The following is a 10,744-nucleotide window of genomic DNA, read 5'->3' on the forward strand; positions in this document are numbered from 1 at the left end:
TCTCGCGATCGCGCACTCTTTTAAACACACTAAAAACGTACACAGATGTCTGCTACGTAGGCTACGGGATTGACAGATTGATAACTCTTGACAAATCTTTAAATTCTTTTCAATGTTAAAATGTCACAAAATGTAGGCAATAAATGAGGTTTAATCACTGTTTTGTTAATACAACACGCGATGGTTAAAATTCCCAAAAGGGATAGTTGCATTTCAAGAACTTCTTATATTCAAATCCCAAAATCAAAACTGCTAAGATGCTTTTTAAAAAATAATTTTCAGTAATCAGAAACAGTAATGCACGGGTCAGATTTCAGTCTCGCATGCATGCGAAGTGTCATGTTCAATTACGCAAAACTTGAAAAATTTGAACAGAAAACAAAACTTGAACGGTCAAGGATTATTTGGAGACAAAATTTTTATTCAAGTTAAAATTACATTTGCCGTTAGAAGCAAAAAACTTTTGACTTTCTTGTGTGTATGACATGCAGTAATTTTAGTGAGCGTCGCTTTGTATTGATGTTATTCCTACGCGGAGCGAAAATGCGTGCCAAATAAAATATAAACGGTACTTGTTTTGGAATAAATCATCAGTCAAACAATTACTATAAACACAATCAACACTAAAAAGAAAGCATTTACCCGACTTTGGCATTCTCATAAGTCAAGAAAACTCTATTTGAAGTCAACAGTCCGCTTTTGATTTTCATGTCTCTCTTCGATCGTAAATCAAAGGACTCCAAAGTCGAAAGATTATTTCATCGCTTTAAAGACCTTGATGTTCATTTTTTCGACGGTCGAATATTCTGGAGGGTATTCTCTTTCGATTTATAATTCCCTAAAGTTGTATTTATCGGTAACGGGATGAATGACCACATTGAAAATTTTAACAGCGAGCCGCGTGGACGCCATTTTGGTCATTTGCTCCCTAGCAAGGAGTGAGAGACTGGGAACCAGTTGGGAAGAACAATACAACCCAAATATGGGGTTTACTTACACTCAAATATGGTCAAAAAAAGAGTCCCTTACGCAGAACTTAAGATTTTCTCTGCCTATATACTCATACGCACACGGCTCTATGATTCTGCCGCCTCGACAGCCTCGCCTCTTGGCTCGGCTGTCTCGTTGGCAATGACCGTATTAAAACTCCACACGAGATTTCATCTCGCCTGATCCCTTTGAGGGACAAAATTATACACCCCGCTACGCTCGGCCTTCGGCCTCGCTTCGCGAGGAATTACGAGACGGAGAGCGAAAGAGAAAATAAATTCGATTTTGCCGACAAAGTTGTTTGTGTGCTTTTCTTCACTCAAACAACAACAACTAACGTGTGAGTCTCGAAGGACGAAAATCATTTTTTCACGGCCCTAACGTGGAAGAATGGGCCAACCATGAATGACAACAGCTCGATGGCACTAAAAACTAGCTGCTTAACGAAAGTTTTCGCGTTTTAAGCATTACACCAAAGCTTCTACGGCTCTGTTGTGATTTTTCCGCTCGGGAAAAATTTACTTCATCGGGCGCTTCATTCAACTACCGTTTTCAAAAATAAATGTTTATTTACATCAATTACAAATAAAATCGGTCCACAAAAATACTTAAAACTAAGCATGGAACCGAATTCTTTGACTCTTTTAACCCTAGGAATGTGTTCGGCTGTTCGAGGTTGTTTTGTTTTGTTTTAATTTTCTTCCACTCGGAAGTAAACATTTTAATTTTAATTCAGCGAAAACTAACCTCAGAATATTTGCTGTTTTCATCAATTTTGTTTCCTTCGCTCTGCCACCGTATAAACTTAGTCAATTTATCAGCCATTTGAAACAAACTGCTCCAATCGTGTAAACTTGTACAGTACATGTGTAATTTATTGCTCGACCGCTAAGTTTATGTTCTCACACTGCACATAAACACAGTTTTTTCCCGCGGTCGGTTTTGATGCACAATTCCACCAGCAATGTTATAAAACAATTGGTTCATGCTTTTAGCTGTGCTCCATCGAGTTATGGAGCACTTGGGAAGTTTGGAGAGCACTCAAGAAGCTAGAGTTGCCCTCGGCTATCGCCTCGGGCAACTCTTACGCTTCTTTCGTGCTCTCCAAACTTCCCGCGTGCTCCATAACTCGATGGAGCACGCTAAAGCATGAACCAATTGTTAAGTATAAATCATGCTCTCAAGGCTCTCAAAGAAAGAAAACATCTTGATTATCAATAAAATGACTATGACTAAGCTTACCAAGACTGTCTACCCAGAATACCATTGGGTCATATCGTTCGTGGTTTATGCTTTTCACAGGGTCAACGTTTCTTCAATTAGGTATATACTGTTACTTCGTTGTCGACCTCACAAAACCAGGACATTTTAACATTCTTTTGAACGGGTGGAACATAAAAACTCTCAAAAGCTGGCTATGTTCATTCAGCTACTGCGCGTGCGCAGGTGAGCGAAAGATCAACTGTTTTCGTAGACGAACGTGGCTCAATTTGTTTTCAGAAATCATTTAACATTGACATACTTAAGGATAATAAGAAAGGGTTCATCGAAGTATGCTTTGTTATCTAGTGAGATTTTACTCGAACTGGAAAAGAAGTTCAAGATGGCATTTTCCATTCGAACCAAAAATTCCGTTAATTTCGAATACGGAGTTAGAGCAAATAGTCCCCAAATTTTCCTGAAAAGTTTTCAAAAAACTGTCGATTGCAACAAAAATAGTCTGTGGTCTTCGAAGTCCAATTTCCCAAATGGGAGATTTTTCAATTTAGTTATTTCCAAATTGGAAAACTTAAACATGTTGCTATATGAACTTTAATTTGACGCAGCTGTCCCGCTTACTAGAGGAAAGTTGACATCGCCCGTTTTGCAGTCGTTTGTTTCTGATCATCCAGGGCAACGCTAAATAATAAAATAATATAAAACTATATAATAAAAATAAACGATAAGTCTCAGCTTGCGGGAAAAAAGGTAGTAACTCAAGATGTCGACCTTTGATCTGAGCAGGAGTCCATTGAGACTGAAATGACTAGCTACTTAAACACAATGGAACCTCTCCTTGTATACATATCTTTTTTAGAATCGTCAGAGCAGGGCAACTGTCTGTTTTGAAGCCTAAAGTTGCTAGCTGCGACAAACACCACCACAGTGACACAGTGTCTCTTGCCATTCTTGGAATTATCAACTCGTGCATAATATTTCTACTGCTTTTCTGACATTTTAGTGTTCTGCAGCATTAAATTTTGAAGTTTCAGTTAGCAATTCTAACTCTGTTCTGCAACTATTTTAATTCCAGCTGAGTAAAATAGCAGCAAGAGAGGATCTTCTCTTGAAAGCAACATGTTTTCTTTTCTATATAACTCGCATGTTTCATGGGGTACAAGTTGCCGCTGCGACAAGCACCCTACCGGCAGTTATTCAAACCCAGCTGCCTCGTCCCCAGGCGTTTTCCTCCTTGGTCGTGCGCGGTGCGCTTTGCGTTTTGGGATTGATAGTGCGCAGTTCACTTAGCGCTGTTGGACCATCTATCCTTGCGCTCCCTGTTTTCCCGCCTTTAACGACCGGCCGATCGGCGCCTGGGGACGAAGTAGTAAACCCAGCAAGTAAATAGGAAGCGCTTGCTTTCTTCGTCTTGCACACTTAAACGTATTTCGATTGTTTGTTTCTTCCTTTTTACGGTTTTGCATTCGCAGTTTACAGTTTGTCGGCAGTATTCACGATAAATTTTAACATACTATCTAGAATGGCTTGTAAAATGTACTATGTTGCGTCGCCATCAGAATTTCGGATGGAAGGACTTATTAAAACTTAGTGGATGGCGTATACAAGATTAATACCTCTTAATTGGGTTTCATAACATTTTTCTTTGTACGCAAATATTCACGGTCTTCATTTCTATAAGCAATAATAGAGAAAGGGGTTGGTTAATCAGTACAGGAACAAGTCCCAGCGCTCAGACTTTAATAGACGCACAGGCAAACTTAAGGACGTTCGCGCTAATTGTTTATGCGCATCCCTACTGCGCACGTAATTCATGTCGCAACGCCATGCCACGTCATACCTTGAGCGCACGCGCTGAGTAAAACTTCTAAGAACATATAAGGCGAGTTGCCTTTCCGCTAGCTTCGCTTGCAATTTGCTCTCTTAAATGGTCGGTGACCCCTACTTTTTTCTTAACGGATCACTTTTGTTAACTAATATCTCCGTTTTGCGAGAAAATGAAAAAAATCTATCGAGTGGAAGTTTGATTTTTTGTCACACTGACGGTTTGAATTCCACTTTTTGAGCTTTCCTTTTTGCCGTACGACAGTTTCAAATGCGTTTTTTCCAGGGTTAAGTTTTACAAAAAAGATTGCAAAACTAGGAATTATTTACACAACAGACGCACTTCTACAAAATGTGACTAAGATCGTTAGCCTCCGTTTACTCATCTTAGATATTTTTTAACTATAAACCCTGTAAATCATGCTGAATTACGTGCCCCAATTTTTCAAAATCAGGGTAGTTTTCCACACGCTTTTTCTCTAAAACGAAGTCGGTGACCCCAACTTTTTTTTTGCATTTCTGACACAAGTAACTCATTATCTGACCGCAGTAAAAAAATTAAAGAAATCTATCGAGTAGAAAATTTTGGCGCGAACGTCCTTAAGTTGAAGGCCAAAAGAAACTGCTGCACATTTTTACAAATTGCGTTACATAGGCCCTTTCTCTAACGGTGAAGCTTTGTAAACGCTATTGTAATGAGGCAGTGTTATATCCCGTGTGACTTACACGAAGTAGTTGTTAGATGATATAACTAGTGTGTCTTTAATACACGAAGCTGCGTCAGAATAAACCATGTGCTTTTGGAGTGTACACATCGAGTGAATTTGGAGTGTTACAGGCAGCTCCGTAAACGCCATTGTGATAATTTAAATGTCAAGCTTGTATACTCTTCCTTCAAAATTAGTATTGATTCGCAGGAGAGCTCCGTTTGCGGGTTGTACATAAATTTTTGTTTGCTAACTGTAGTGCTAGCAACATTGGTGAAACCGCTCGTCATTTTTTCGAGCGAGTACGTGAGCATTTGTATTCGAATAAAAGCTCTCATGCGAATGTACAAACACTATGCTTCAGAAGAATGTCAGAATTCATGTTCTCGGGAGTCTTTTACCATAATGGACGCCGCTGCCACTAAGTTTTAAGCCAAAATTAAGGAATCTATGTACATCATGTACATTAATTTGTTGTCAATCGGTGTAATTTGTTTTAGCTACGTGTGCTTTTCTTTAATAGTAACGCTTATTGTCACAAAGATGTAAATTTGCAAACATATTCAAAGTCAACAATTTACGAAATTCGTCTGCTCTAAACTAACATTGCTCAAACCATGCACCGCTGTAGCTTTTGCTCAATTATGGAATTCCTTAACTTATATTAGGTCTAAGAAACACCAAATTAATAGAGCAATTTAAAAGGGAAATAAACTGACTATTTCGATCATCGGTTTCGCTTATACTGATGAAGATTTTACCGAGTTTAAATAAAAGTTTTATGTATATATGCATGTAAAGATATTCTAACTGCTGATGACAGACGTTCCAATGTTTTTAAAACTAAAAAGCGCCATTGTTCTTTTTCTTAAAAATTTGAATATGTTTCCCTAGGTGCTTGTCTTCAAGCTGACTAAAATGTCACAACTTAATTTGACTTTTCAACACGTTAGCGAGACTTTTCGAACATGTTTCGCTTTAATGTCGAAAAACAATTTTGTAAACAAAGTAGAAAGCATCGTATCATCTGTAATGAGTATACTCGATATTCGACATTCGACGTTAAGAAAAGAAAGAACTCTTGACCGAGAGCCTTGAAAATGAAGTTCACAATCGTTGTGGTGTTTGTAATATTCTGTTCAGCGGTTGGCGTGGACTCTGAGTCCGCTGGTAAGTAAGAGAGATTACAAAGCCGGTTTATCTGACCTCAACAACTTTTAACAACGACCACCTCGCTTTTCCATTTTTGCAGTCGAATGGAAAACAGTCTTACCCGCCATAACTTATGATTTGTGGTAAAAATACTCCATTTTTTTTGTAGTGTCATTTCGTGCAGACGTACAGACCGATAAACGTTTTCACGACTTGCGGAAATCGAGTACTTTTTTTGCGAAATCGAATATATTTTCAAGTCAATCTTTTCAGAGGTAACTTGTTCATTCTTCTGTGTGTTTTTTTTTCCTGAAGGCCACCGTTCTCCCATTATCAGCGGTGACACAGTTGTTCTGCGATCGGCCCAGACTTCAAAAACGACGAGATGGCTCGAGTGCACGAAAGCGTCATGCGGCTGGACAAACTGCCAAGGCACTGTCATCTGGTCCTCTTGCTCAAAGCAAATGCTTTTTATCATCAAGGGGAAGAAGGAAGGACGTGCAATCAACAGCGGTGATACAGTGTCACTTAGCTCCGTAAACTACGGTCCTCGTTATCGGCTGTCCTGCAGTAACTCGACTAGCGCCCCGTGTTGCGTAAAAAAGTAAGACATCCAGTAATTCACTCGGTAATAAGTTATAATCTAAAATGATTTCTGGCAACGACCATAGCCAACAAAATAAGCAATAAAATAATTTTTAGGTCTTTTTTTACCTCACGAATAATTTTAATATTTTTAATGTTTCTGTAATGATTTTTAGTGAATGAAACATAAGGCGGCTTTAACAGAAAATAGCGCCGGAAGATAGCTTCTTGCTCTGATGTGACACTTCTTATCGAAATGTAGAAGATTTTCTTGATTTGTTGCCCGTATATTAAAGGTTTTAGGATTACCGGTAGTTGTATTTGTCAGTAAGATCTGTTGTTGTTTTTGTAGAACTACCAGCTCAATGATGGGAGACGACTGGCTAGAATATTCCTACGCCACTTTCCAAATCTTTTCCGGCGATGCTGTTGATGGTACTGGTCAGGTGGAAAACGGTGATGTGGTGGGCTTCAAGTACCCGTACAGCTCCAACAGCGCCTGGCTTACTTACTTTGGCCACCAGTTCTTTCCCCTTGACTGCAGCAGCGAGAGCAAAAAAACGTGCGCAGCTAAAAACAAACCCACTGGCTTTGTAATCTTCAAGAAGATGTGAAGTTTTGAAGAACTGAAGTTCCAAAATCCTCAACCAGAGATTAAAGCATGAACTGTAGAATGATGTAGATTTCTTTTCGCGCTGGAGTTAAATGAGTAAAAGCTCAAGTTGTATTAAGGTTCTGTGAAATTCATTTGAATTGTCGCAAACGATGTTGTTTTCTTTATATTTTAAATAAAAATCGTTGAGGAAAAAAGAATGTGTGATGATACTTGCGTAGGGTGAAATGCTGATAATGGTAAAATGACCTCTACAGAAGATTGCGCTCACTTTTAGTCTCCTTTCGCTTTTTGTTCCTCCCTCGAATAGGTCTAAATAATTGTCGCTACTCCAAGTCGTCTCTTTCATCAAAACAGTTATATAATACCTTTACTGTAATTACAGAGTGATTATTTTCTTTCGGGTTCCGTGGAAGTAGCACTTACATAAAGGGTAAAAAGTGAAGTTTACTGTTAAAGTTCAAATGATTTAAAGAACTCCCTTACTGCGCGAAATACCCCAAATTTCATTGCCAAATGTCATTTCCGAAAGAAAGTCTGATTAAGGTTTAAGTGCAAAGTCATAATCTGAATTATGAAATCTTTATCTAAGCCTGGCTAAATTCTTCCAAGAAAATGACCTCGCAGCAGTCAAAAATGCGAGGAAATAAAGGAACGTCATTTATTTCTCAGACTATGCGCTATTGAAGAACACAAGGCGTTGTGTTGTTCAATTTAGCCTAATCAAAATTTTTGGCTTCATCAGTTCCTTATAGTTTGTTCATATAATTTTAATGAGAAATTAAACTCCCTCGCTGTTTCAGTTTTCCTTTTTCCCTTCAATAAATATAATTGAACATTTGTCTAAGCGATAGAAACAAAATAAAAAAGAAAGAGAAAGATAGTTTTATTGACACAACAAAACGAAGCAAATCTTGCATGACTATTGAAGACAAAGTAAATTAAGTCACTGTATCAGGGGGGTCTTTCTACCTTAAATTTTGCAATAAGAAGAGGAACTTGAAAAACGTGATTGATTGATCGATTGACTGATTGACTGACTGAGTGAGTGGCTGATTGATGCACCTGATGTCTAAGTGAACTGAGAATATTAAATACGCACGTTCAAAGGTAAATGGCCGTAGAAGGCTTGTTTAGTCTCTTTAGTCGTATCGGAATTGCGCTCTATGATTAACGGTATGCAGTTTTGTTTATAGATTTTATATTTCTTCTGCATTTTATTCGAATTGATAGCGCGGAAGCACCGGGATACAGTCGTTTTGAATTCAAACTTTGTAAATGTTTTGTTTACACCGAGAAAAACACGTTTGCAAACTCTTTGAACATGTTTCACCTTAGAAGGTCAGTCAAGTTCAGACAGTTCAGTGTAAATCAAACGTCATCTGAAGTGAATGAAGTCAGTCGGGATTCGACATTCAACATTCGCGGAGCTTCATCACGAGAAAAGAACCCCTTAGCAAGAGCCTTGATAATGAAGTATATAGTGGTGGCCGTTTGGGTGTGTTTCTTGGCGTCATTCCTAGCGGTTGGCGTGGATTCAGCTGTAAGCTCTTCGAGCACCGAGCTGAGCATCAGCGCACCTATAGAAGAAATTTGGGCCGCGCTATCTCGCGGTAAAAAAAATAAATTACAATAACTTCGATAAATTCAATTTTTAGAGACAAATCTGCTATAGTTGAGTAAAAAAGAGTGTTCAATGTATGAGTATTGTTTATATGTTGCGATTGCGTAAGGCCCGATATGAAATCTAGTAAAATTTGAAAATTAATTTTGTCGGGTTTGTTAGAGACCTGACATAAAACGCTGACGCATTTACATCGTCCATTCAGTTTTTAAAAGCTAGGAAGACTTTTACAATAACTGTTTTTTTTCTCTTTTTCTTCTTCAAGGTCACCGATATCCCATCATCCGCAGTGGCGACACCATTGCTTTGCGATCTTCCATCCCTTCTGGCAGCTACAGTAAGTACTGGTTGTACTGTGCAAGAACGTGCGCTTGGTATAACACCAAAAGCACTATTATCACCTCCTCGGGATGGTCTTCTTGGACAAGCCACATGAAGTTTATTATCACTGCCTTTGGAAAGATGCGCGGAGAGCCCATAGACAGTGGCGATTTCGTGTCTCTGTACGGCACTGGCTATGGTAGCAGTTATCGGCTGCGTTGTACCTCGTCTTCCTCTACCAAGTGTGAGATTACATCGTAAGTACAAACTTCACTTGATGACTTTTGATCCCGAATGGTTAGTTACATAATGATTAAGGATTAATCGTTTCAGTAAAAATACAGTTTCTGGTACAATATGCTCTGGCTGTAATCGTGATAACGCTTCTTCTCTCTATCAGAATGTGAATGGCTGCTCTATTAATAAATTGAAATAAGAAATTATATCTTGGGTCATTTTCCTTTTGTAGACTCACCAGCTCGATGACGGGAAGCTACTGGCTGTACTATTCATACGCCACTTTCCAGATGTACTCCTATTACGCTCCTGATGGTACCCCTGTTCAATACGGTGATTTCGTGGGCTTCAAATACCCGTACGCCTCCAACAGCGCCTGGCTGACTTGGCGCAGCAGCTACTTTTATCCCCGTAGCTGTAGCAGCAATAGCAAGTCATCGTGCGCAAGAGAAAACACTTGGACTGGCTTCCAGATCTTCAAGAAGTTGTGAAGCTTTGAAGGCCTCAACTCCCAAAGTCCTCAACCAGAAACACAAGTATAAACTGTAGAAAAAATCGGATTTTTTTCGCGCTTCAATAAATGAGTACAAGACTCAAGTTAAGCATCGGGGAATTCATTTGAATTGTCGCAAAGGGCTGTTTAGTTTATTATTTCTAATAAAACAGTTGAGGAATTGAAAAATGTGTGATGTTCTTGTGGATTAACTGATAAAATGAAATTCATATTGTGGCCTTAACGCAACTGCGGTAATTTTTTTAAATTTATTATTTCTTCACCTCACACTGTACAGAAATTTTTCAGAATTTTTTTTCAGCCCATCATTTCTGGCTCCACCATTACAGAAGGCCATAACTAGACTTTCAATATACTTTACCCAGTTTTGTCTGCAATAAAGGCCAAATTTATATAAACGCTAATGTGATCAGGAATTTGGATTCTAAGAGCTTTAAAATAATAGCGCTGCTCGGTGAATGACCCGTGAGTAATTTTCTGCTACTGTACTACTACTTTCAGTAACGATTAAAAGAGAGAGACTACATACAGAAAAAAGTCGAAAACGACGTTAGAACGTCAAGTGAAAGGAGACAGCTAGAGAAATGTAAAATGAAAAATAAAAAGCTCTGGGGTTCATTGTCGATTCATTCGGCTATTTTCGTTTCGGAGTGTGAAATCTGTAGTGCAGTCAATTCACTAAAGCACCAAGTCGCTAGCGCTACCTCTTTAATTTCCATTCGAAATAATCCAAAGTCTGAAGACTGCTTTCCTAAGTGAATTCTGGCTTCATCCGGCGACCACCAGCTCTTATGTAATAAGGAACAAATTTCGAATGAATCTGATCTGTGCGAAGCCATGTTGGTCTTAAGTCCCCTAACGACAGAGCAATTTTTCACAGCAGCCAAGACTGTGCCAAGCAAAACTGGGCTACTTAGCTCAATATAAAACCTCCTCTGTCTCGTAACCCACCTTAGTGA

At 38.8% G+C, this 10,744-nt stretch overlaps 2 protein-coding genes across 2 annotated transcripts; both read left to right on the forward strand.

Moving 5' to 3' along the window:
- Positions 1-5,744: 5,744 nt before the first annotated feature.
- LOC144660221 (uncharacterized) lies at positions 5,745-7,207 on the forward strand. Its single transcript, XM_078520823.1, has 3 exons — positions 5,745-5,909; positions 6,207-6,495; positions 6,829-7,207. The coding sequence occupies exons 1-3, from the start codon at positions 5,840-5,842 to the stop codon at positions 7,088-7,090; spliced, it is 621 nt and encodes a 206-aa protein (XP_078376949.1). The 5' UTR covers positions 5,745-5,839; the 3' UTR covers positions 7,091-7,207.
- Positions 7,208-8,398: 1,191 nt separating this feature from the next.
- Positions 8,399-9,947, forward strand: LOC144660045 (uncharacterized). The gene is made up of 3 exons (XM_078520598.1): positions 8,399-8,702; positions 8,979-9,291; positions 9,504-9,947. Exons 1-3 carry the CDS (start codon positions 8,414-8,416, stop codon positions 9,760-9,762), a joined length of 861 nt encoding a protein of 286 aa, XP_078376724.1. The 5' UTR covers positions 8,399-8,413; the 3' UTR covers positions 9,763-9,947.
- Positions 9,948-10,744: the final 797 nt, after the last annotated feature.

This window comes from Oculina patagonica, chromosome 7, assembly GCF_052425735.1.
Source record: "Oculina patagonica isolate OP01 chromosome 7, crgOcupat, whole genome shotgun sequence".
Classification (NCBI taxonomy): domain Eukaryota; kingdom Metazoa; phylum Cnidaria; class Anthozoa; order Scleractinia; family Oculinidae; genus Oculina; species Oculina patagonica.